Here is a 27,112-nt window from a genome sequence, read left to right as displayed (position 1 = left end):
CACAGGAGGGGCTGTGGCTTCCCCCACCCCTGCTCCAAAATCCCATTCATCATCCCCTTCCTGGAAAAGAAACACATTATTCATGGAAATCCAGGACTCCCTGCCCTGCCCCTGGCTGGATCCCTGCCAGAGGGTGTCCTTGAACGTTATGCTGGGTGCAAGTGAAAGAATGCACCTGAGGGAGGGAGTTTCCTTGCTTTTGCGTGAAGGCTAGGTACTTTCCGCTCAGGAGGGTGTCTTAACCTTTGCTTACTCCTACTGTGCCTGGCGGGGGCGGACAGTCTGAAAGTAGCAGTCTGCTTGAATGGGGTGCTGGGAGGGGTGGAAGGGGGTTTACAAACTCCGCTGGGGCTGGTTTTCTAATCACGAGACAAGCCAAGTAAAAGAAGTGCTGCCAGGTAATGCCCGCGGGTGGGGAGCCAGGGTAGCAGCCGAAGAGCTGCAGGCAGCACTGCCTGGCAGGCGGGGGACACAATATCCCGGGCGGGGGGAGGGTGACAGGCGGGGAAGGAGCGCAGGCTGCTGGGCCTGGGAAGCAGGGAGAGGAGCCCATGGGGGGGGGGGCAGGTTATCACAGCCATGGGGCGCAGATGCACGGGGAGGGGGTGAGTAGATACACGGGGTGTGCCTGTGTATATACCGAGCGCGCGTGTAGCACAGCTGCCAAAGCTCGGGCCCAGCGCCCTGCTCCTCCGCACCGCCTCACCCCCGAGGCGGAAGGACAGGACCCCCCCGCCCCGTGCGGTGCTCTCCCCTCAGCGGTGGGGTGCCCCGCGGCCCGGGACTGCGGGAAGGCCGCGACACGGGCAAGGGGCTCTGAGAAAGACGCGGCAATTGCGGAGGGGCCAGGGCTGACGCAGAACGCGGGAGCGGGACACGCGGAACAAAAGCGGGCGGGCGACGGCGTCGACAGGCGCTGCCTCCCCCGCCCCGCCCCGCCCCGGGCTCCGCCCCCGGCCGGCACTGGGACCTGCCCGGCAGCGTCGCCCCGGCAACCGCGGACCCTGCCGCACGCGCCCAGTTGCAGCCGCAGCCCCGGCCGAGAGCGTCGGGCGCCGCCAGCCCCGCGCGGCGGGAGGGAGGAGGCGGTGGCGGCGGCGGCGGAAGAAGAAGAGGAGGAGGAGGAGGAGGAGGCGGCGCTGCGCACCTGGCCGCGGCTCCGGGCGGGGGATGGAGGCAGGCGCTGCGGCTGCGGCCGCGCCGCGGGGCCCCCGGCGGCTGGCCGGGCGCTGGGCTCGGGGGGGCCCGCGCCGCCCATGACATGCGGCGCCCCGCGCTTTGCCGCCCACCTGCCGGGCCCGCCCCGCTCCGCCCGCCTGCCCCGCCGGCCCGCGGGCCCGCGCCGGAGCCAGCCGCCGCGCCGCAACGCGCTCGGAACAATGTGGATCCCGCTCCTGGCTTTCCTGGCGGCCGCGCTCGTCTCGCTGCAGCGCTGCCCGCGCGGCCCCGGCCCCGGCCCCAAGCTGGCGGCGGCGGCGGCGGCCCGGGTGCTGGCGGCGGCGCCGAGCTGGTGCCAGCGCGGTGAGTGCCTCGCTCGCGGCTCGCGGTGCGGGGGCTGCAGGGGCCGGGGCATCCTGCGCAGGCCGGCTCCCCGCGCTGCGTCCTCGGCAGCCCCGCGCCTCCCCGCAGGCGGTGCCACCGCCCGGCGCCCTGCCGGGGAACTGGGGACTTGTGTGCCGGGATTTGATGGCAGCCTTCAGCCACCTGAAGGGGGGTCGCAAAGGGCATGGAGTCGGGGCTGGCAGGTGACAGAACAAGGAGCCACCGTCTCAAGTTGCAGCAAGGGGGGTTTAGGTTGGCAAAACTTTCTCACTAGGCGGGTGGCAAAGCACTGGAACAGGTGACTCGAAGAGGTGGCGGCATCTCCGTTGTGGGAAGTTTTTAACACCAGGCTAGACAAAGACTTGGCTGCAATGAATTCATTGGGGATGGTCTGGCTTTGGGCAGGCGGCTGTCAAAAATGACCTCCTGAGGTCCCTCCCAACCCTCGTTTTCTATGATTGTAGGAAAGGAGTTAGCCTCTAGCCAAGACGATGAAAGCCTCACCTGGATATTTAGGCCAGGCCCTGATGGACTGAAGGGCTCCTTGGCTCTTCTCCCTCACCTAGAAGAAACAACTGTGATGCTGAGAGAGGGTTTCTATGGTACGGGTGCTGTTGCCAGTGGCTGCAGCCCCAATGTCAGACATCCATGCATTTGCTAACTTCCCCGTGGCATCTTTATGCAGCCTGAGAATGTGTTGCTATGCTCTGAAGAAAATCCAGCTATTTTAGCGCCTGAGCAGATTTAGGAGGAGTAGCTGTAGCTGCACGTGGTCAAGAAGCAGGTTGGGTTGCTATTGACCCAAGCCCTGGTCAATGAGCAGGTAAAAGATATCACCAGTTTTGGGGTTATTCTTTTGTAGCCAAAATGTCTTCTGACTCCTAGAACCGTATGCCAACTTTCAGCTTGGCATTAATTAAAATGCCTGTTGGGTCTACCTTTATAAAATGATAATTTTTAAAACTAAATTACCACTTTAGTTTTAAGGAATTATTGCGTATGTGTCAAGCTAGTCAGGACCAGTGTGCCGTGGCACCCTGAAGTGCCTGGAAAGCCTTTCGAGGGTCCCATGGAGTGCCATACAATGTTAGCAGTGTTAGCACAGTTAGGTGTGCAGACATTATTCACGAGGAAATGGTAGTGTTAAAAACATTCTGAGCAGTTGTGAACTTCGTGAGTTCTCTGTACCAGCAGAATTGTTTTGTATTTTTCTGTAGCCAAAAAATGAGTGAGATTTAAGAACTGGCATTTTCTGAAGGGTGCCTTGAGTCTAAACAGATAGATACTAGCTCAGTGGCTCTCAAATTCAGTAAGAGATATCCATTGCTATTAAATAAGGTAACATGGGAATAATTTCTCTTAACTTTTAAGGCATAGTCATTGTTTTGTTTTTGGCATAAAGCTTTGAATTAAAAAACAAAATTAATGTTAATAAGAACAATAAGTTTAGCAGAGCATGTTCCCTATGAAACAGGACATTTTACATGTTTGTATTCTAAATGCAGTTCAAAGGCTAATTGAAACTTTAAGCAGGGGGCATCTATATATGGCTTGCCCAGTGGGGTTCTGATCCATAGCTGTGGTTCATAGGCCTTCCACAATACAGATAAATAAGAGTAGAAATACACTGGTGAATCTCGTACTTCGGGCTTTGTTCCAGTTAATCTGTTGCAAAATAGCTGCAACAGAAACTGTTGTGGCATGAGTTAGACTAGCTTTTGGACATTCAGGACATGTCATAAGACTATATACTGCCCTTATGACACTTGCTAGTGAGTTAACACCTGAATAATATATCTATAAACTGAAACAGCAAATATGGAACACAGGTTATGGATCAAGCCCAGTTTACAACTAAAGACATAATTTTCTTAAAATGTGTATATTCAGTCTCTGTTAACTTTTGATACCTGGAAGTGATGGCAAATGCTTCCCTTTATGTGTACCATTTACATGTTTAAGGATTCCGTCACATTTGAAGCTAGATGAGTTGTTTGGTTGTTTTTTAATGAATGATATGGCACTATTATTTGGGGAGATGAGATTGAAGTGAAATCAATGTAGTCTATATTTTAAGGACGGGTTGAAAGTCATTATGCTCCTGAATTCCCTGAATGTCCAAAGATTATTCAGCAACAAAGTAACTTGAGCAGACACACCCCTGTGCCAGGTGTAGCAGAAGGTCATTTTGTTCTTTCAGTACAACTAAAGAGTTCACAGTTTATATATTCATAGATTTGGTATACGGAAGCCACATCAGATGTTGTAATCAGGACCTATACGTGTGCTGTATTGCACCTGTAGCTCTGAAAGGAGAAAATGAAATAAAATTAACTCGGCTGCATAATACCTCTGTTTATTTCAGTCATTCTTCTGATGTGCTGTTTTTATTGGTAAAGTATAGTAAACTACAGCTGCATTAAAAATAGCACCAAATGTTTATTTCACTTAGACCCATGACAGTCTGAGAGATGTTGCATGGGTTTAAGCAGAATTTGGCCTTGTATTTAGATTTAAGTAGGAGAACAAAAAGAAATCTTGTAAAATTGCAAGTCCCAAATGAAGTGTCTTATAAGCTCAGATAAAAGATTAGTTTTGCTGCTAGTGACAAAGGATCTCTTGTTCAGTAGCTTCTACCAAAGGAAGTTTTGCACTTCTGCATTGCCAACTAAGACAAATACCTGACACGAGAACGAAACTATTGCAAAATGAAATTTGTCAAATAATTTACACAGATCCTGCTAAAAAACTGTCTTTTAAATTACTAAACCATTGAATAAAATAAAATTTAATATTAGGTATATTTGTACATGGGCAGAGTTAGCTGCTCCACTCCACTGACTTCAGGAGAAATAGAGTACTATTAACTCCTTTTGTTGAGGAACTGGATAGAGAAAATTCTGCAGCTTTTGTCTATTAAGTATATACAGTGCTTTTTATATGCATGTCAAATAAGTTCATGCTTGCTTCACTGTATTGCATGATGCCGGTTGCATCATTCATTACCTGTTGCTTATGTTATAGTAGTTATCTACCTGGGGTTTATATGCACACACTACTTAAGAGTCTGGAAACTCTCAGCCCCACTGCCTACTTTATAATCAAAATGTATTCCTCCTAAAGTGTGTAGTTGGTGAAACTGATTAAGAGCTGTCAATTTGAAGGCTGCCATTAGGGCATAAGGTTTTCTGATGAACAAGATAATGAGCCTTAATGATGTGTAAATAACTTAGGGTGGCTGTTCTCCTAATTAATTAACATTCTTTATTTTGATTTCTGGTAACTTTATACCCCAGGTAAATTCATAGTATTTTACAGTCCAGACATTATGTACTAAAAACTTTATGTATATGAAACTTTCCCAGTGACCAGATATTAAGGAGTAGTCAGTAAAGTTAATGGAGAAAGCGGGTTCAAACCCCAGGAATGTTTGAACAGACACTTTTGCATTTTTAAGAATTTACATGCTAAGGGGATGGGAGCAGTGGAAGTACCTGTCACTGCCATGTAAACTTCAAGTATCAGGCTTTGTTGGCTGGTTGGGACTAGAGGTCTGGAGTAGCTACATTGGGGTTTCATGGTTGCCACTATGATCTCCAAGGTTGACTAGACTTTTTATCATTTAAGAGTTTGTATTTTCTGTTTTTCTTTAAATATCAGGCAGTTGGCCTGATTGGGAGGAGTAGGAAAGTGGAACTCATGAGGAGCACATATTAATTGATCCATCCTACTAGAGTGATTTCTAATTCTAAATATAATGCACAATTGTTCTGTCTTCTCCCGTGGTATTTTGTCAGTCTTACCGCATGCAATTCCCCTGTCTGTTCACTCTACTCTAGGTTAGAATATTTCATATTTTATTGTTGTGTTATTTTCCTAAGGTATGCAAAAAACCCCCAAAAAGAACCTTGAGCACTCCCGTGAAAGAAATACTTTTGAAAGGAGGTGCTCCGGAAATGTCCCTACATACAAAAATCTGAAACAAGTGGTGCCTTTTGGTAGGTAGTTTTAACATGTGGGCAGGCTTGCTTGTTGATTTCTCTTTCTTGCTGTCTCATTTCCATTTAGGACTCTCAAAGCTGCATTGTATAGAATACTCAGTATTCAGACAGCTCTGCTTTTCCTGAGTCTTACATGAAAACAATCCAGGAAAAACAAAAATCACTTTTTTCATTTTCAGTCGGCCTGCTAGGGTGGTCTTCTTTTAGAAGAGACTGGATTCATCAGGAAAGCCAGCCTAGAGGTCACCCTTGGATTTGGGATATAATTTGTATTTGGAATACAAATACACTTGGGATTTGTAGTTCTTTGTGCTTTATTTTAAGTTAAACTATGCTCATTTGCTGATGCAATTTTGTTATTTCTGGTGACCTGGTGAATGTTGCCACTTTTGTGGAAGTTCCATGCAAAGCTTTGCACAATACAGAAGCCTCAGGACTGTTTTTTCAGTAGGAATGGAGTAGGGATGGGGCATGAACAACGTGTCCCTGGAAGGGGAAAGGGCTTGGATATTTGATGCATCAGAGATGTTGGCTCTATATGTGACTAGATATTCACCATGGCAGGGGTACCATTGAAGGCAGACAGGGTTTGTATTAGCCAGAAATTCATAAGGGACAGTTGTTGCTTTTCTGGGCCTCAGTCTGTTAAGAGCTTGAGGTATTACAAGCACCAGTCATACTCCACTGATCAAGGGTTCTGAAATGGATGGCTCTTTATTTCACTCTGAAATGTGATGCAAGAGAATTCTCACAAACAAATTACAATATGGACTTTTTGGGATGTTTAACAGAATTAAGAAAATCTGTATCAAGTAAATCCTACCTGATCTACTATCCAACAAAAGGTGACCAATAGTAAGTATTATTTTTCATAGAATTAATGACTGGCTTGAATGTTTGACTTACTTTTCAAACATGTGTCTAAAAGAACTAGGAATCACAAGATAAAAATGTGTGCAGCACCCTGCACAAAAACACATTGGTGATCTGTAGGGGGTGCACATGGGTACATGTGTACCCCCTGAGATTGGCATTGCACTACCTAAGAGAAGCGCCGCTGACATCTCTGGCAGTGCTGCAGGTGGTTGCTGATCGCTAGTTGGCACTTGCCACCCCTCCCCGCCACTGCTGACTCTGCCATGGTCATCTGCAGGAGCTCCCCACTCACTGCTGCCACACCCCTGCTGCCACCACTACTGCCTGCGGGCAGTCACCATGCCCCCCCCAGCCTCTGGAGGCATGCGTCGTTTATGCAAAAACCCACATCAATTTAAAGAATGAGCACAAAACTAACAAAAAAAAAAAAAGACTTCATGAAGACATTTCAACTTTGATTTTGTTATTAATAATATGCTACCCATCAGAGGTGCATCACTAACTCTATTAAAAATGGGTGATGGATATGAGGAAATTTATGGGGATTGCTTAATTTGAGTATGCCTGTTTGGCTGTTAGAGAGTACTGTAGCATGTATTTTTAGATTATTTTTGAGATTATTGTAGTAAGGCTGGCTTCACCAAGATGCCAAGAATTACTGTGAATGGAAACTTAGGACCAGAGTCTGTTCCACATATTATGCATCTAAGTGTGATCGTATCCTACCCTGCTTGAGTCCCTGAATAAAAGGTAAGTGGGTCCTCCTCTTTCTCACTCCCTTTTGTGACTTAATTTTAAGGCTAAGATGCCCAATAGGTGAATTAGGATCTGGCTCTTACTTTTCCCAGCACTGAACCAGGTTCACAAATTCTAACCCTATTTTACCACTTCCACTCTTAGTATCTCCCATCTCAGTCTAATCTAAAATGAGAGCTCTATTTAGCTGACGTCTTGCTAGCCAAATACAAAGATCCAGTGTTGCCTTATATCTGTTTAGGGAGGCAAAACTTATTATGAATAAAATAGGATGTGTTCTACCAATTTTTTCTTTAGCTGCCTGAACTTTATTAATTAAAACCATTCCATTTTTGGCATTTAATATAAATGGACTCAGGCTATTTTGTTTAACGTTTGGAAAGGAAGTACAGCTCTAATGAATTAGCTTACTGTCTACTGTAATGGAACCTTTCTTCAGAAGAAATGTGAACATCTTGCCAGCTATTCAGGAGTCCCACTTGTTCTGGTGGTGGCAGAACAAGAATAACCCCTTGAGCAAAATGTGAGGGGGTTTTCAGGATGGTAGGAATTTACAGCACTTGCACAGAAGAGCAACTTCTAGCAGAGACTGCATTTGCTTAAATACAAGTGTTTGCAAAGCTCATAATTGACCTTTCTCTTTAAATGTTCCTATACTTCCCATGACTTCATTGTTATGAGTTTGAAGTAATTTCTGCCTGTTCTAGTGAATAACACTAATACAGCTGAATAACTTATAATGCTTGAGACATTTGAAGACTCTGAAGATTTTTTTCATCCTTTTTATTTCTGGTAATAAGCATCTAAGGAGGGGAAAATACCCTTGCTTCAGGTAAGTGGAGTGATGCTTAAAGGAGTGACTTCACCAGGGTGCTGGAGAACTGTGAGGTGCACAATATTAGCAATGTTGGGTGTCTAAATATCTACACAAGTCACAAGATAAACCTAGAAATGTCAAATGGAATTGGTAGTGTTAAAAACTTCTTGTTGTCTGTCTTATTTCTTTGCAACATAATAATTGCTCTATTTATTTTTTTTCAATAGTCAAAGAACAAATGAAAGCTAAGAGCTAGTATTTTTTTTGAGGGGATGCCTTGAGTTTAAAAATGTTGAGAACTACTATTTTCAGGTTGTGCCAGTTTTCCAAGAACCCTCAACTCTCATCCGTTTCTTTAGGAGCTTGATATTTGTTGCCCTGCAGCATGAGATTCACACCTTTAAAACATTCAGCATTTTTGGCATAGAATTGTAACTTGGGGCGTATAGTTATAGGTTATAATTTAGTGCTTATATAGTCAGTTTTCTCTGGATACAGGAGAGAAGTGTTTTCTCTTTCCATAATCCCCACTGCTTCTTCATATTTCTGTCATACTTGTGAAGATTCCTTTCTTCTCCCACTTCTTTATATTCTGTATCCCATTTTATAACCATGTTCCTTCCCTCCAAAGATTTGTGGGCTGGCTTCCTTTTAGATACCATTTCTCTGTCATGACTACCATGTATTCAATAGAATTGCTTAATTGACTGAAGGGGTCTTGTTGAATGATTTGGCAGGTCCCCTCATGGTCCCATTTTAATCCTAGTGTAGAACAGGATTTTTTTGGGAAAACAGCATATTTTTGATAGACAGGAAAACAGTTTTCTGCCCAGCTTTCCTGGGACTTGTATCTGTGTGCCATAAGAAATGTTTTTTTAATAAATCCCTTTTAGGGTTTTGATAACTGGTTGCTCTAATTCCTTTCAACTGAATGATCCACCTATTACTAATAAGTCATACTGAGCTAATCTATTTTCTGCAGTAATTTGTAGATGTATGTAAATGCATAAAGGGATGAATTCAAAGATGAATTTATACTGGTATAACTCATATGGTGAAGAATTTTTAGTAAAAGTAACTAACAGGAACACAAATATTTTAATATGGTTTTCCCCTAAGGTATTTTAAATAATATCTTTAGGTTCTGCCAAAAGTTATTGAGTTGCACCCATTTACAAGTACATAACTGAAATATTTCTCTGTCTTTCTGATCCAGATAGGCAGTGTTTAAGCTCTTTACTTGGGATCACACAAGAAATTGTAGCAACAGGTAGTTGGTTGTATTAGCTGTAAGTCAGACAGAAGGCAGGACAAGGTGGCACCTTAGGTTCAGTACAGATATTAAAAAAGCCCCTGGCAGAAGTGCTCTATCACACTTTACTTATAGTGCTATAAGTAAGAGCGCAAGTGAATTCAATGGGTATGCGCTGTTTGGTGGGGGGTGGGGGAGAGGGCTTAGAGCCTGCCCACTGGGGGTGCTCCTGCATGCCTCCCAGGGGCTGCCAGAGTGGCCTCTCTCCCCAGTCCTGCAACCCCTGCTTCTACTAGCTGGCAACTGTTGGCAGTAGCTAAGAGGGGAGGGCCTGCAGGGAAAAGGGGTCTGGGCTCTGTGTGTCCACAGCCACCCCAGCCAGGTCCTGGTGCACTGCAGGGCCAGGGCAGCTGTGGAGAGAGAGATCCCCCTCCCCACTACTCTCCTGGAAGCTGCAGCTCATAGCTAGCCAGACAGGAGGCAGGGCTGGGATCAGAAGCTATCATTGACTTGGCAGCTGAACAGTGACAGCTGAGGGAGCAGGGCTGGCCTGGCATTCAGGCAGAGAAAACAAGCTCTACTAGAGGCTAGAGCACAGCCCTGTGCAACACTATGACAACAATCATGCTCTAAGTTAACCCTTGATGGAGTCTGGTACAGATATTGGATAAAGCACTCCTAACAGAAAATGCTATAGTCTAATACTTCATCCATTCAGGGTTAACTTAAGAGTGTGATCCACCATTTTTAAAGCACGCTAAGAGCTGTGAATATCTGTTCAGTTACGACTTTAGAGTACTGTGCGCTTAAAGTGCAATAAATATTTCATCTGTACCTAGCCTTAGAGACTGATTCAGAAATCCTAAACAAAAAGTGTGATGGCCTGTTTCATTATATGCTATGAATTGTAATAGAAGTAAGTACTAAGCAGCAGTCTGTTCCTTTTAAAAGGACATCCTCCCTCCCTTTTTCATGCAGTGGGGCAGATTCATGAATGTTGCATCTCACTCTGTTTTCTCTTAGTATTGTGTGTGCTTCCTGCCTACTTCTGGTTTAACAATAAAACAGTGCATATTCTAAAATATGCAGTAGTTCTAGTATCAGACAGAAATTTCTTTCCTTCATTTTCTGTGAGAATGGTTGGTGTTACTGGCAACACTCATGAGAATAAATTTGTATTTCCTAATTATTTGTTTTCTATTACCTTGGCAATTTCAGAGGTAATGCTGTATTGCAGAGTTGACATCCCCATAATATGTTGCTTGGTTTTTTTCCTGTAGAGGTTGTTCATTTTTGCAGAAGGAAGTTTGTAAAAGATTATCTTTCTGACTTAAAAAGGGTACACTACACACTGGTCACTATGGAGACAGAATTCATGAGATCATTTTAGAAAAGGAGGATGAGAAAGTGAACTCAAGTAACAGAACTTCCTTATTTTTTACTCCTGTACTCAAATCAAATTATAGACAACTTCTAACAGGACTAAAGTATTCATAATTATAACCTGTATTTCAATCTTGTTTTTCAGTTCTATGTTATGACACTAAAACTGAGGCTTGCATGCCCAGTAATTTTAACAGATCTCTAATTAAAAGAGTAGAGACCGAAAGAAGAGTGGGGAAAAAAGTACAGTTCTGAAAACGTGAGATGATATCCTGTCTTTTCACATAATAGTTAAAAGTACATCCGTCCTTCACCACAAGATATATCTTGTAACTACTATCTGTTAGGCTGAATTAGGTAGGAAGCATTAAGTCTATCTATGTGGTTTAATTGGTTTAATTCCTGTTTTTAGCTCCTCAGTCTGACAGGGTGTAGCGCCTTGTCACACATTGATTTTAGGCAGCTTCTGGACCTTTTAGCCCCTAGATTGTTCACACAGTAGCACCTGAAACTAGTTTTAAGCACACTTAAAGCCATCTAAAGTTAGACCACTACAGAGCAGGTTCATCTCTGATCTGTGTTACCTAGTTCATGTTCTATTAATATGTAGTCACTCCCCACACATAAGCCACCCACATTTCAGCACTCCAGCCTCCCAGGACACAGTGTCTCCTCCCCAACCCATGGGTGACTAGTGCCTCCTGAGTCTGGGGCCAGTTGCTGACCCTGGAAACACCAGTGGCAAAACCAGAAGTGATGGTGGCAAAACCAGAAGTGCAGCCAGCACTGCTCTAGATGCCCCTCACTCCCCAGCCAGTGAGGGCCAATCTCAGGGGAGGCATGTGCTCCCTTTGTGCATTGCCTATGCCCTACCCTCCTGTTCTGTGTGAACAAACTTTCCACCTCTGAACTCTAGTGCCCAGGGGGCAGTTCTGGCACCAAGCCAACTCCCCCTCCCACCTCCAGGGCTAGGAACAGAAGTTATACATAAGCTGGTTTAAGTGACGAGAAACTAGTTTAACTCTGTAATAGAATAGAAGTTCAGTGCACATAAACCAGTTTCAATGTGGCTGAAACGGGTTTAAAATAAACCTGGTTGAATGTAGTATCAGACTTAACAGATTTTGGTCAAACTGGTTTAGACCCCTTTCTGGTTCAAGTTAAATAATTTTTCCTGAGCCTGAGAAAGGGTGCGTGTGTCTAAAAGCTTGCAGAAAAAGATAATTTCTTTTTGTGATTTCTTAGTTGGTTTAATAAAAGGTATCATTTCTGAACCAGGGGTTCTAGAGTTTTGCATTTCTTTCTGTCTCATACCAACACGACTACCAAATACATCCCTGAATCAGAGGCCCTCAGCATTTTTCAGCCCTGGGCTGTGCTGTGCTGACTCCTCCAGAGAACAGGACTGGCTTCACCCCTCTGCTCCCTAAGTGGAGTAGTGAGGGCTGGCACAGTCTTCCCCCCCCCTTCCCCCCACTCCTGGGCAAACATTTGCCCCATGTTCTGGGGCCAGGGAGGGGGGTTAAATTCCCCTTCCCCCAAGTATGGAGCTGGCCTTCCCTGCTTGCTTATTGCTGACTGAAACTGTGGATTACAAATCCCAGAGGCACCTGGAAACAGGAAGAGGAAGTGATGAGCAACCCTGCAGAGTGCTGCTACTGTGATTGTGGACTGCAAATCCTAGAGACCTCAGTGGCAGCAGGAAGAGGAAGCGAACCCATAGCCCATCCTGGCTATAAGGTAGAGAGCTGTGCTCTACCGCCCCCCTGGCTTCTGGTTTAAGCCACTGCAGGCATGTGGCTGCATTTCCAGAATCAAAAGTGAATGTACTTATTAGCCTAGGAGTGTGACCTTCCCATTCCCAGGAGTGCATCCCCACACACACAGCCTTCAGAGTACATGCCAGCTAGCCAGCTTTCAGGGCACAGACAGGTCTAAGAGTGGGGTCAAGGAAGGGTGCAGGGGAGCAAGGGGAAGGGTGCAGGGGGATTGAGTCCCCATGAGCTGGGGCTTCTGTCCTGGGGCAGTAGGTTCCCTAAAAGTACCTTCCTGCTCCACTCCTACTTTCCAGCCACCCTGGGAAGCAAGACCAGCACCCCACACCCCAATCTCAAATCACTGTTTATTAAAACATAATACTTTATTTAATGTACTTCATTTCTTTTTAAATGTTTTTTACTTCTTTTTATTTTATCCTTCAGCTGACTTCATTCATTTCACCACTCTTTCCACATGCATTTCATTTCTGGCTTCTATTTCATTACATACCCTCCTCCCATTAACTCTCTGCTTCTTAGCTGCATGTTCTCACCTGCCTGCCCAATCCATCTCATACCCCCCTCCCCCAAATACAGGAGGGATAAAAGCCTGTCCTGGCTCACCTGCTCTCTAGTGGCAAGTCACAGCTGTAGCTCCTAGTCAGGCCCCCGCTTCCTAGTTCTCTAGTGGCAGGTCACAGCTTTGCAGGTGGGGGACAGTCAGAGAAGGCTTTTACCCTTAAGGTGTGACTGCTGTAAACTTGAGCTAGCACAAACACCAATCAATATTTGAGTAGCTCAAAGTACAACATGTAACAAGGCCCTAAAATGACAAAATGAGGATTCCTTAGCTTTCATGACACCTGACCCATTCTAAAATGGGAAAGTTATAAAGCCAGAGGAGAAACATGGGACTCTGCACATGTGCAAAGAAGACTCCTAGACAAAACTGAAAATATTTATACTCTAGCAAGAACACTGCAGAATATCTTTAGCAAAACCAAAACTAAGGAAATAAAGGTGGTTTTCCAACCTAAGCAATTGTAGATTTTGATTGTGCCTTAGAAATAAAATGGCCTTAGAACAGTGATTCACTGACTGTTTAAGATCATACAGTGTGTATTCTATAGACTTAAAGGGCCCATTTTCTCCAGTGGACACTTAAATTCACCTGCGAAATATATGTACAAAGAAATACTTATTTGCAAGTACAAATGGAAACTTGCATATACAGGGTTTTTTTAAGTGAACATGTAATTACTGTTGGCATATATGTCCGCATAATGTGTGGCATTTGGGGGTTTTTTTGTTTATTTGGATTTTTTTAATCTTGGCTCAAAACTTGGAAATATATGCGTTTTCTTAACCAACATTTTCTAGAATCTCTTCTATTAATTATTACCATATCATGTATTTTGGAGTGTAATTCCTTTGAAGGCAATGATAGTTCTCTAATCACACACAAGGTTTTAAATATTTTAAAAGAAACATGGGAGTTGTCTGTTCTTAGTTAGCTGTATGTTTCAAATTGGTGCAAGGGAAGTATATAATCATGATCTCATAATCGTGAAAACAGTAGACTTCAAAATATTGTATTAAAAGGTGTAAGTTTACATCTTCAGAATAACCTTGTAGTTAGCCTTTATTTATTTTTACTTGTGTAGTCACAGGAGTTTTCTATTACTTTTGTGCCACAGGTTAAAGATTAATTAACTGTTCTAAATTCAAGGGATGTAATATTAAAAAACAAACACACCTGGGGTTCTGTTAATACACCAGCATCCACGTATCCTCCTAGTGGCCAAATTAAATAGCCGGAACTATTTAGCCAGGGGGAGTTGTCAGCTTTCTAGATGCTGCATATTGCAACTGTGGTGCCAAGCAGCCTAAGTAGACCTGTCAGAACTACAACAGCAACTAATGCCTGTGGGAAATGAATATGTCTAAATTATAAAATCAGTTTAAATTAGAGTGTAAGTATGCATTTAGTAAGAGTTGGATTTAGAGCAAGATGGTTTCTGGAACTCAGTGTTCTTTGACTCATTGTTTGCAGTCAAGGATTGTATCGGAGAAGTTGAACCATTTTGTTCAAAGGCAGGCAGCTGCGCATGGAAGTTGTTGGGGAGAGGCGAGATTTTAAGTAGTTTTGACTGGAAAACAAAAAATTGAATTCTGTGAAGTATTTTGAGGTTGCAGTATTTGGATTCATTTCACATTGGATCTAGTGAACAAACCCAGGCCCCAAAAGTCCATAGTTTGGTCTCCCATAACCTATGCCTGATCTGTAGTCTGTCATATCCTGTATGTGTACCCTAGCCACTGCTCTGGAGTGGGCATCCTATTCCAAAATGTGTTTCTGTCTTGGACTGAAGACTTTTCTGATGAAAATTTTAATCAAAACTGATGCATTTCCTTAAGAAAAATGTCCCAGTGAATCGGAATTTTTCAATGAGAAAATCAGTCATTGATTTCCAGCAGAAGGCAGGTTAGATTTGCACTTTATAATTTACATACACCACAAGTTTTCATGGGCTAAAGCTTACTGCATCAGGTATTGTGAAAGGATGTTCAAAAAGCAGTGTATAAGAAGGAGAGGATTTGAAAGGCAGAAAGTGGGGGAGAAGAGAGGGAAGGGGAAGTGCTGGGAGAGGCAAACAAGCAAGCAGTAAACCCATAGGAACAAAGGGGTCACAGAAGCTAGTCCAGGTAATGAGATAAGAATCCACAGTCCCTGTTTAAACCAACTTAACACAATCCAGTCTGTGGATGATTATGCGTTCTGCAGTTTCCTGCTCAGTTCAGTTTTTAAAGATTTGCTGCAGTTCTAATTTTCTGGCAGTTCTAGCTGCCACAGGTGAAATGGATACTCTCTGATATTAAGGATCACAAAGACTTACTAATTTTAGATATGAGAGACAAGAGTAGATTCAAAAGTAGCATCATGATGAAGTCCTGTATAAATGTCATTCCTACTGTACACTGATTATAGGCTCTATCTATATCTGCCATTGGGTACTCAACTTCTGAAAAACTTGACCAATCCCTCAACCCCCAGCCCTCTGTCTCCTCTCTTTCCTTCACAGCCTATTGGGAAGTTGTGTACCTGAGACTTCCTTCAACTCTCCCTCCTACCAAGAATCTTCTGGCTTTGTGGAAGAGGAGAGAGATTTTTGTTTATTCTTCCCCTAGCTTCTGTTTTCTTGGTTGCTTGATATCTCAGTGAATTATAATGACAGCTACTGCTTCTCATAACCTCTCTTATGCAGTGTAAAATTGAGGTGAGTCTTCAGTGTTTCACTGCTCACAGGATTATGTTACTTTGCAAAGCCATGAGGAACAGGAGACTCATGGAAACAATGTGCCATCCATTTACATTTTGAAGGTTTTCTTTGCAATTCTGAAGGCTTTGAAACTCCACTTTTCAGATGAAGTTTACATTTTGCAGTAAGTGATTATTTAGGAACTTACAAGCTGGAAAAGGTAACTTCTCACATCCTGACTTTAATAGTACTTAGCATGGGCATTTAATAGCTTTTCTTTTTATCCACAGCTCTCAAAATGATTAGCTAAGGTAGTGGTTTAAACTGTAGAGTGGCTGAGAGTTTGTAATATATCCATAGTAAAAAAAGTGAGACGATAGAGTTAAAAATTGAATCCACATGAGACTCATCTTGATTACTAATAATAATTTCCTCAGTACTTATCTATATATTTATATTTATATCTTACTGGGTGCATCTACATGAGATAGTTACTGTAGAGCTGCCTAATTAACTCTGCAGTAAGGCATCACTGTCTTCATGAATGGTGCTATAAGGCTGTCGTAAACCAATTAGCTCTGCCATGGAATAGCCCAACACAAGTACTATTCTATGCCAGAGTTATTTGTTCTGCCACAGCCCATGTGTAGATGGTGACTGGAGCTGGCTGGGGCATGAGGATGCTACTGTGTGAGGCTGCCTACTGGCTAGTCCCACACGGTAGCATCCTTGTGCCCCTCTCAGCCCCTCCACAGCATGTTGAGCAGTAGAAGCCCTGGGGTGGCAGGCTAACCCTTTTCCCTCCTTCCCCCAGCCGTGTCCCCTGCCAGCCAGAGCTGCACTGCCCATGCTTAGTGTGCTGTGGTCCTGGGTGCATATGTATATGCTGCACCTGCCAGCAATAAACTCCGTCACTAATTGTGTCAAGAGTTTATTGTGTTGAATTAAATTCATGCATAGATGCACCCCCTGTGTGGATTTCCTTCCCTTTTTGTGGCATTTTGCAAGAGTTTGTCAGTATGCATCTGCTGTTTCAGGCTAAATAAATCTAGATACTGTGTATAATTTGGGACATGTATTTGCTGTTCCACTCATTCAGAATGAAGTTTTCTTAGAGATAGAAAGATAAAGGTAATACTATATCACCAGCACAGAAACGGTACATGATTGTTGTTGAGGGACACAATAAATATGGAAAACGTCATACTGGTGGACTGAGACCCTTTAAAGAATGTTTTTTGGTTCACCAGAAGTTAATGGTCTTGCTGCACAAATTGGTGATTGAACTTATCTGTATTCTGCAGGCTGAATGACCTTAACTGTCTTATATCATTTTACCTTAATCTTCACATAGGAATTCATAGTTTCATAGTTGGTGGAATAATTGGTGGAAGTCTAAGGGGTTGACAAGCCTCTAGTTACTGCATTTACTCAAATCCAAGAGGAGACAGTTTTTTATTTCTAGTTAACACTAGGGAGGGGGAGAGAGAGTGTGTGTGTGTGTGTGTGTGTGTGTGTGTGTGTGTGTGTGTGTGTGTTGGGGAGGGATGGGAGGAGAGGGAAGCAGTTGCTGTGGCTCTGACTGGCTGCTCTAGCCCTCATGTTGGTGTATGGTTGGAGTTGGAGCTGCACTTCCCACTGCCACAGCCACTGCCTGAACCTCCCTCCTCCCCCTCTTCTTTATGGCAACCCTTCAGATATTGGAAGATAGCTGTTGTCTCATCTTAATCACTTTTCTGCAAGCTGAATATGCCTATTTCCTCGACCATGTCCTCATGTGACTTGCTGCCCAAGCCCTTTATCATTTTTTGTTTTCTACCTCTGGACCCTCTCTAACTTCTCCATGTCCTTTTTAAAATGTGTAGCACAAAACTGCACACAATTTCTCTAGTGCATCCTTCAGAAAGTGATGCAGACATGTTCCGACAGTCAAGTTAATGTAAAGCTGAATATTGTCCTAGTAGTGGCAGGAGATATACCTGTGTGTGAATGGGCTTGGATCTCAAAACTGCTTCATGTCCTCACAAGTGAAAGTGTACCTACAGCGTGCACAACTTTTATTCTTTTGCTGAAATGGAATATGCTAACTGTTATATAAGAGTATCTGAATAGCATGGGCAGTGGGATGCGTTTCAATCTTATTTTATTGCTCCCTTTTGGTGCTGAAGCCTTTTTCTTGCGTCATGTGATCATTTTAGACTTGTTGAGGAATTGGACATGTTTTTTTCTGCATGAATAGCTGGCTAGGCAATATTTAACCTGCTACACTTTTTATTTTGTATAAGTCTATGTGGTTCTCAAGCCAAAATCTGGCCCAACTACTTTAAAATACCTTCTGGCATATATCTGTTAAAACTAAGCCAGTAGAAACTTGCCCTTAACTTTGGCTGGTTGGTAATTAAGCCTTGTCTGGACTTTTTCATTAGTGGCAGGGAAAAAATTCTGCTCTTTTCAGAGCCAACTTGTAACATTTTTTCTTGCTTAAGCACAAGATTTTAAAAATTAAAACTGAGAAGCTTATACTAAATCAGTTTTTAACGTAGTTGTGTGACTACATGATAAATACTTTGTGAATGAAAACATGTTCATAACTGTTATTTCTATAAGAGATTATGTTCTTGGGAATGCAATAATGATATATCCAGAATCTATTGGGTATTAGTTAAACTTGTTTCAAGTTTCTCTCCTCATCATTCCAAATGAATTAGGGTAACATACTTGTCCATTGCCAGTCATTGTCTTTATACCAGAAAAATGAAATTATGACACTGAAAAGTTATCAACGTAAACTAAACAGCGTTAAGTAAAGGTTTACATCCAGAAATATTTCAATTTCCTTAGTTAACACATTTCATCTGACACAGATGGATTAAAAATCCAAACTGTGGAATTTTAAGGTGTTCTCTCTCTCTGCTTTCTTATTTCTTTTCCACTTCTTTTATTTCCCAAGTCATTGTAGACAGTAGATATATTACTAAACAAAAATAGACTCCAGATATATCACCAGACTAAAATAGATGTGAGATATATTTATGAAGTAAGATAACATTCAGGGAACAAAAAAAGTCTGGGAAAAAATTTGTGCCAAATCCATTTTCTGGTGTGTTAGTTGCACTCACCCTGTTGATGAAATGTTGTCATGTCATTCATATATGTGTGTAGTTGTGGAGTTCATATTACACATGCAGTAAGACTTCATTCATGGAAATATTAAAAAATATGTATGAGAATTCTGAGCATGTTATACACATTATATGAGAGTTTAAATTTGCAGTAAGGACTCTCCTATATACCTGTAGGAAAATAATAGGGCCAAATTCATGTGCCCACCAGATCTGTGCACAGGGCAGGTGCAGGCTGCCCACTATGGACTTAGGCTCCCACCCTGTTACCTTCCCCCAGGACCTCCATACTCAGCGGGTGTGACCTGGCACTGCAGGGAACAGTAGGGCTGCATGGGGAAGATGGTTGCTGCTGTGAGCTCCACACTGCCCTAGCAATGCATCCCCTGCACATGTGGCAGCAGTGGGGTGGTGGTGTGGAGCTGTGCCCCCCACTGTTGCCACACATGCAGGGGATGTGTCACCAGGGCAACGCAGAGCTCACAGCAGCAAGAAGATTGCTATATGACCCCACTGTTTCGTGTAGCGCTGGGTTGCACTCACTGGGCTGCAAAGGTCCAGGGAAGGGCAGCAGGGTACCCAAGCCTGCAGCAGACGACCAATGCCCTCCCCCACCCTGTGCACAGATCTGGGGAGCATTGGTCCCCCTGTTTCCAGGAATGTGCACAGTGTTAGGGAGTCGGCACTACCCTGCCCAAGCCCATAGCAGGCAGGCAGCAGGGGTGGAGGGACCTGAGCTCTGCTCCACTGCAGCAGCTGTCACCTCCTGCCAGGGGGCTGTGGACTCGACCCTGGCCCCGTAGCCATGGCAGCTGGGGGCCCCCGGCAGCAGGGCTGAGGAGGGCAGGGGGCTGTGGGTGGGGGATGAGGGGCATGAACAGGGCCAGAAGGCTGTGATGGGGTTTAGGGGCACCAGCAGGGTTGGGAGGGCTATGGTGGGGAGTGAGGGGTCTTTTATTTTAATTATGGATTTTGCAGCTTTTAACAGAGAATTAGCTTTTTTTTTTTTTTTTGGTCCTTAAATCAGGGAAACCCAGGATCCCTGATGATTAACAAGGATTCATTTGTCCCATTTGTATCTTCTACATCGGGGTGGGCAAAATACGTCCCTCAGGCCAAATCCAACCTGCCAAGTGATTCCATGTGCAGCCCCAGATGCATAGGTGCTACATGGTGTGAAGCGCAGCTCAACCCATCCCTATGCACAGTTCTTGGGTATGCTGGGAGCTGTAGTCTGCAGAGTCAGATGGTGCAGCAGTGGGGCAGGGATGGCATAGTAGCTGGACTTGATTTCTTGGCAGTCCCCGGCTGCTGCTGCTGCCAGTGTCTCTGCCACTGCTGGACCTATCTCCGCTGGCCAGGCACACTGGCCCATGCATCCCACACTAACTACTGGGGGCACTGGATGGAGCAGGTGGGGACCCTCATGAGCAGGACACACTCAGGTGGGCAGATGGAATGGGGCCACAGGCAGGCAGGGAGTGGCACTTGGGAGTGGGACAAGCAGGTGGGTTCAGGGCCAGGATCACGGGGCAATGGTAGCTCAGGGCCAGGGCCCTGTGCAGAGCCATGATCTCACTCCCCACACATCCCTGTGATGGGCATCCCCTGCAACCTCCCTCCAGGTATCCCTGGCCCCCATCCCCCCGCCACATTGAGTGGTGTAAACAGCTGTGATGTGGGGCTGAGGCTGGGTCACCACGCCCCATCTCCGAACTCAGGAGTTCACCAAAACCTGTTAAGTGGTCCTCCAGCCCAAATAATTGCCTATCCCTATTCTATACCATTTGACACTTTCAGTGACTGCTTTTTTGTTCCTTTCTTCACCTGCCATGAAAACATATCAAATTGAAAAACAAAGTTTGTTTTTTAATCAAGCAAAATCTTGAATTCAACCCCATTCCCTCTACATTCCTCCTCCAACACCTTAATATTATTACAGGGCTTCTAATTCTCCAAATATTGTCTTCCAGTCTGTTTACAGCCAACTCCGTTGTCGATTTATGTACTTCTTTGAATCTGTTCAGACTGAAATTTCTTATGTGCCACCTCCGTCCTTCCTTACAAGTTGTAATGATCTCTCTGCCACAAGAGTTTCATCTCCCTAAATTCCAGCACATGAAGATTGCTGCTGGTCATCATCTCACCAAACTTACTTTATTTACCTGAATCCAAGATAACCTCAAATTTAAGATGACCCTGCCATGATTACATTCTTTATATGGAAAACTTACAAATTTATTATAATTTCCTATGTATAGAATCTAATTATAGGAGGGTCATCTTAAACTCATCTCCCCCACTGCTGCAGCAGGAAAGCATGACATATAAAAGATGGATTTGAGAAAAGGATGATAACAGGTGCTGTGTTTGTAGACCTGTTATCAGCATACAACACAAGTAGCCACCAAAATCTGCTTGCCAAACTCTACAACATGATGCACAACTACCACCTAGTGCAGCTTATCCAATCTTTTTTGGAAAATAGGCATTTTTACATCAAACTGCAAGAAATGGAGCCACTGGAGATGACAATGAAACAGCCTCCCACAGGGTAGTGTGCTAGCACCAATCCTTTTAAACATATGTTCCAATGATCAACCCATACAGTGTAATACAAGGAGCTTCATATAGCATCACATCACAAGAGAAGCACTTTGCCACTGCCAAGAACAGTGACATGCCCTAAGAAACCTCTCAGATTGCTACACTGAGAACCAGCTTTGTGCTACCCCAACCAAAATGCACACCTTTTCACCTACACCAGACAAGCCAAGTAGAAGTCAAATATTGTCTGGAATGGAATCCCACTGACTAATCACTCGAACCCTGTGTACTTGGGGATTACTTTGGACTGAACACTTACCTTCACAGCACATGCAGAGAAGATGAAAGGGAAAGTCAGTGCCTGCAACAATATACTTTGAAAGTTGATCACCTCAAAGTGGGGAAGAACTCCAGCTACACTTCAAACCACTGCTATTGCCTGTGTTACTCCACTGCAGAGTATACATGTCCTGTATGGGAATGATCAGTTCATGCCAAGAAAATAGACTCAGTTCTAAATGATGGCTGTCGTGAAATAACAAGATGTCCAGAGCCAAAACCAAAGGGTGGTTTGGACTTACTGGCATCCTACCACCTGATATCAGAAGAAAGGTAGTCATAAACAAAGATCACAGCAGGCAGAAGACCTCAGGCATCCATTCTGTGGTCACACAGAAGTAACTAAATGACTTAAAACAGTGTTTTCCAACCAGTGTGCTGCGGCACAAAAGTGTGCCATCAGAAACGAACAGGTGTGCTGCGGAATTTTGCCTCAGGAATGAGCTACAATAGGTATGTCTCAATAGGTGTGCTGCAGAAAAAAATTATTAATTTAAGTGGGCCTTGGGCTGGAAAAGGTTGGGAAACACTGGGTTAGAACACAAAAAAGTTTTGTGACCAGCATTGTGCCATTAGACAACAACTGACAGGGCATGACTGAGGTTATGGAAGGAAAGATTACGTGCAGACAAGTGCTGTGAAATGGACCTGGAACCACAGGAGGATCTTCCAAGAGGGGCAAATCTAGATTGGCCAGCATGGTGATGCTTGAATTGCCTGAGCATACAAACTGGAAGATCAAAAACAAACATGATCAAATGGGGCTACTCTAATGACATGAATATATGAGAATGCAATGAAGTGCAGACTATGGAACACCTGCGTGTTTGCTGACTCCTTGGTGAGACCTGTTCAAAGGAGGATCTCACTGCAGCAATGGAAAGATCCATCACTTGTGCACAATTCTGGAAAAAACATCTAGTGTATGACAAGGATATGAGAAGAAGAAGAATTTTAAGGTGAGGTCCAAACTAAGTGTCTCCAGCCTCATTTTGTTCCTGTTACTCTCTTCAGTGTTTTCTTTAGTCGCCTAGCACTGACCACCTCTGCCTTTTCAGGCAGTTTCACTGTGATCAGGCCTACTCTTTTGTCTCTCTTATGTAGCCCAGATAACATGGGTGTGTACTCCCTTCTCCAATTGAAGGGGATTGTTAACTGGCAGGTGTGCTGTGGGGTGGGAACTGCAGTCCGCACAGTTTCCCTGCATCCCTATAGAACCAGGCTAGGACAGTCAAGGGACTTAACTGTATACACATTTATTTACATTAACTTATCACAAGGGAAAGGAACATGGATATAAACATATGTACAATGTGTATATATATACTTGCAAGAAATCTAAACCAGTAACGTAAACAATACCCTCTGGGTAAATGACATAAAACCTTATACCAGTGCTCCAGATACAGGTAAGTCACATGTAAGTATCTGATCTGAAACAGATAAACCTCAAAAATAAACAATCCGAAGGGGATACCCCAATGACCTTGGGCTTTTCCCAAGCCCTACAAAGAAGCTGGCAACTTTAGGGGGCCCTCTCAGTGGGACCTCCCCTTTTAGGAGCCCTTAAGTAGCCAGGGGGGGACTCCCCTCCCCTGTGGGGAAACCTCTTTTCCCTGCAACTCACTGCTCCCAGGCCTGGAGGGTGGTCTTCGTCCTCTGCACCAGGATGCTTTCTCACCTGCAGTGGGCTTCGGTGGGGGGGGTGGTCCTCTGTCCCCTGTAACAGGGCTCTGTTATGCAGGGCTTCTTGGACCTCTGGCTTGGGCCTGTTGGCTGGCTCAGTAGCCCGATTACTGTCTGGTTCTCTGGATTCAACCTTTTGCTATGGGTTGGAGGCCTGGGCTGCCTTGTGCAGCGCCAGGCTTGGTCTACTCCCAGACCCTCTGTGTTGCAGCGCCTCCTGCACCGAGCTCCCAGCCTCGTTTCAGGGGTTGAGGACCTGAGCCACCCAAGCACTCCAAACTGTTAGACAAATTGCCAATTGCTCAAATCGCAAGCGAGACTTTACAAAAGGGGATAAGGCAAGGTGCCACATTTATTGATTACATGAGTTAGACATAGAGGTTCAGGCACACCATTCATACAAACACACGCATATCATCATACACATCATTACGCACAGGCATACACATACACAAAAAAACCATTTCATCCACACACACACCAATATAGTTACTGGCAATAGTTGCTCAATATCAGCCCAGGGTGGCCAACCCGGGCTTATTGAGTAGATGATGATGATTTGAAGATAGCAGATTTGAAGATAACAGCTGGAGTGGGGTGAACAGATGCATCTGTGCTCCGATGAAACAGCAGTAGAGAAAGACTCACAATTCGGCATTTTCAAAGTGTTCTTTTATAGGGATTGGCATCCTTTGTTTCAGTGCTTTGAGGTTTTTCCATGCCCAGCTGCTGTTTTTGTGGTTGTTCTTCTTTTGTCTTCAGCTTATCTTAGCCTTGGAGTGTTTTTATTGCCCGTCTGGCAGAATTTCTTCTTCTGTTATCTCCTTTGTGCCTTCCAGTTTCAAAGGGATTCTTCAGCCGTTTGTTAGTTAGTGGTTGGTAACTTACATTTGGCACCTTGTTGCTTACATAAACAGTTGAATCTTCTTCTTCCATCTCTATGCCATTCTCTCACCATTCACCCTTTTACACACACTCATACATAAAGGCTATGCAAAGTTCATTCACTTATGTCAAGCAGAAAGATACAAAATGGAATTTTCATGTTGCTTACAGGACAAGACTAACATGGTTACATTTCACTATTGTTACACTCTATGTTACCATCAGCTACATTAGTTCAGTTTATGCTACAAAAGGTCCTCCGTGCACCAGCCTGTGCACCATGTCTCTGGCCACACGCCAGAGATTGCAGACCCGAGCTGCCTCATGCAGGTCCCAGGGTCTGGATGCTGTGTGCCGTGCTGCATGCTGAGAGCCTACTGCTGGAACCATCTGCTGTTCCCCTTTGATGGAAGTCTTCAGGGGTGCTTCTGGGCTACTGCTTCACCCTGCTGAGCAGCTCTTCTAAGCCTCGCTCTTCTCTCCCTCCCGGATGTGCTTTCCTCATGCTGAGCACCCAAATTCTTTTATATGCTCCAGAGCTTCGCCCCCAAAGTCTTCTGGATCTGAGTGTTGCAGTCTTCAGTCAGGCCTGTGGGGGGGGGGGCAGGGAATGATGATTCCTCTCCTCCTCCCCTCAGGAAAGGGGTGTGACTGAACTCCTCTTGCTGCCTCCTGATTGGGGGATGAACTCCACCAATCAAAACAGCAAGATTTCAAGCCTGGGACTCAACCCAAGCTCCAGAAGGCAAGCCTGCTACACTTACCTCATAGAACTCCATGATTATTAACTAATTCTCATGTGCTACCTTATGTTCTTCCTTTCTTATGCACATTAATCTTGCTTCTCATGTTTCATAAAAAAAAATTGGAAACAGCTTATATGATATATAGATATAGGACTGATTATGCCTTTGTTGAAGTTGAATATTTTGCCACTGTTTTAAAAATGTAGGAAGGATTATGCCTTAGAATTGTATTGCATGAAACATAGATGTTTTGTTTTTAACAGTAGTTCACAAGCTATGATCAATCCCATGACATATCAGTTATGTAAAGCACTCTTGTGGGTGGCCTGTGGAGAGTTGGCTCATCACAAGGTGCTGGCTTTCTTGCTTGAATCTAGCAGCTGAAATCACATATTAAAAGAAACTAAAATATATTGGATACATTCCTAATACGAGTTTTTAGTGTGAGTAACTGCTTTTATTACTCCAGCACTGGTGTTCTTAAAGTGGAGGTTGTTTGCATTATAATTGGATGAAAGAGATTTGTGAAGTCTTAAAATACAAAAAAGGTAGAGAGCTCCAGCTTTATTTAAAACAAAAGCATTGGATGAAAAACAAACATCTTATAAGGCAGCACAAGTGTGTTGTGATTATAACAAGTTTGTACTGTTCTGATAGAAGTATATCCAGGTTCTTGCAAAGTGGGGTGTGGGAGCAGCACCTAGCATTGCAGGGGTGGCTACACCCCTGCTCCCAGCCTCCTAGACTCTCTCCCCTTCCCCCCACTCCCCTCCCCTGGGATGGGCAAACTGTATGACAGGAGCATCAATCAGGGCCTTTTTTACGTCCCCAAAGCAAGTGAGAATTTTCTCCACTCCCCTCCCTGCTCAGAGGCACATCCCCTCCACTCCCCTTTTCCTTTCCCTTACCTCCCACTGCCCCTGTCCCCATTATTCTGGGACGAGGAGGAGATCCAGAGTCACTTCTGCCAAGCTGCAGCCAGGCTTCATGAGGGTTGCACTCAGTCTGGGACAGTGGCAGTGAGCAGGCAGGTTCCCCCTCCTCACATCTCTCCCTGGGCTGGCAAGGGGAACCTGCCTATCCACTGTCACCAAGGGGAACCAAGCAGGGAAAGAGAACCCACCTGCCCTCTGCTGCTGCCTCTCTCTTAGGCTGAATCCATACAGCCCTGCTGGAGTGGGACAGGAGCTCCCCTGGGACAGGAGGGATGGTGTTAGCAGTAGGAAAGGAGGGGGAAAGGTGAGGGGAAGGAAGAAATTCTTATCTTCTTCAGGAACTTAAAGTCCCAGCTGCTGCTCCTGCCTCAGAAAGCAGGGTTCAACTGCAATACTGGATCCACCCCAGTGTACTGACAGACAAAGGGTACAGATTAGATGTGCTAGCTCACTACTAAGCTGTAATATAGTTCTGTGCTTATTCACTTTTGTTCCCAATATAAATTATGGTTTTAATATTTGGTTTCATGAAACTAAAAGTCTGACAACCAAAGTTCCAGCAATGGAGACTGCAGTGCCATGTCAGATACTTTCCAGTGCTGGTGCTGGGTATTATCACTTTACTGAACTTCGTCTGTAAAGGACACCTTCCTAATGACTCATCAGGAAGATTCTTTCCTACATATATGCATACACAGACTCTCTAAAGTCAGGGTCATTCAGGATGAACATGTTAAAAGAGTAAATAAGTTGTGATGTTTGAGGAGAGCTGATTGGAAGTTTGTCTTTGGAAGATCTATTCTGTTTGGTCCTGTCCAAATGTTGCATCAAAGGTTTGAAAATAGAGGTGATACCATGACTTCCAGTATGCAGACATGAAACAGGATGCTGACCAGCATAAAGATAGATCTGTCATAGTAGACGTTATTCCCAGTAGCTCTAAAATAAGACCACACAGTCTTTAACATGTGGCCTGGTTAATTGAGCAGTAAGCGTTATCAGCTTGAGAAATAAAATGTTCTGTGGTTCTTTGTGGAGAAAATAAAAACCTTCCCAGAAGATGCAGGCAGGAAACTTTTATGAGACTACAAAAACCCCAACTTCCAATTAACTTGTTCCATGTAATACAGAAGAGAAAATAGTTACTATGGAAAAAAAAATGGTTTTGGTTGGAATCTGAAGGAAAAGAGAGACAATAAGAAAACAGT

The 27,112-nt window shown here is 44.2% G+C and overlaps 1 protein-coding gene across 6 annotated transcripts in view; it reads left to right on the top strand.

The window, feature by feature from the left end:
* The first annotated feature begins 954 nt into the window (after nt 1–954).
* ITGB8 (integrin subunit beta 8) overlaps nt 955–27,112 on the top strand; it is a 96,091-nt gene continuing 69,933 nt past the window's right edge. For 2 of the 6 annotated variants that reach the window (XM_090046806.1, XM_090046807.1), the window contains exon 1: nt 959–1,521. In XM_090046806.1, the coding sequence (XP_089902932.1) occupies nt 1,257–1,521 (265 nt within the window). In that variant the 5' untranslated portion in view covers nt 959–1,256. Of the gene's footprint in view, nt 1,522–5,521; nt 5,541–27,112 lie in introns of those variants that run through there. The other 4 variants (XM_090046809.1, XR_016442287.1, XM_090046808.1 and 1 more) reach the window with 4 other exon arrangements.

The sequence above is a fragment of the Crocodylus siamensis genome, chromosome 5 (genome assembly GCF_052110815.1).
Source record: "Crocodylus siamensis isolate JL-2025a chromosome 5, ASM5211081v1, whole genome shotgun sequence".
Classification (NCBI taxonomy): Eukaryota; Metazoa; Chordata; order Crocodylia; family Crocodylidae; genus Crocodylus; species Crocodylus siamensis.
This window is presented reverse-complemented; position numbering and strand designations above follow the sequence as displayed.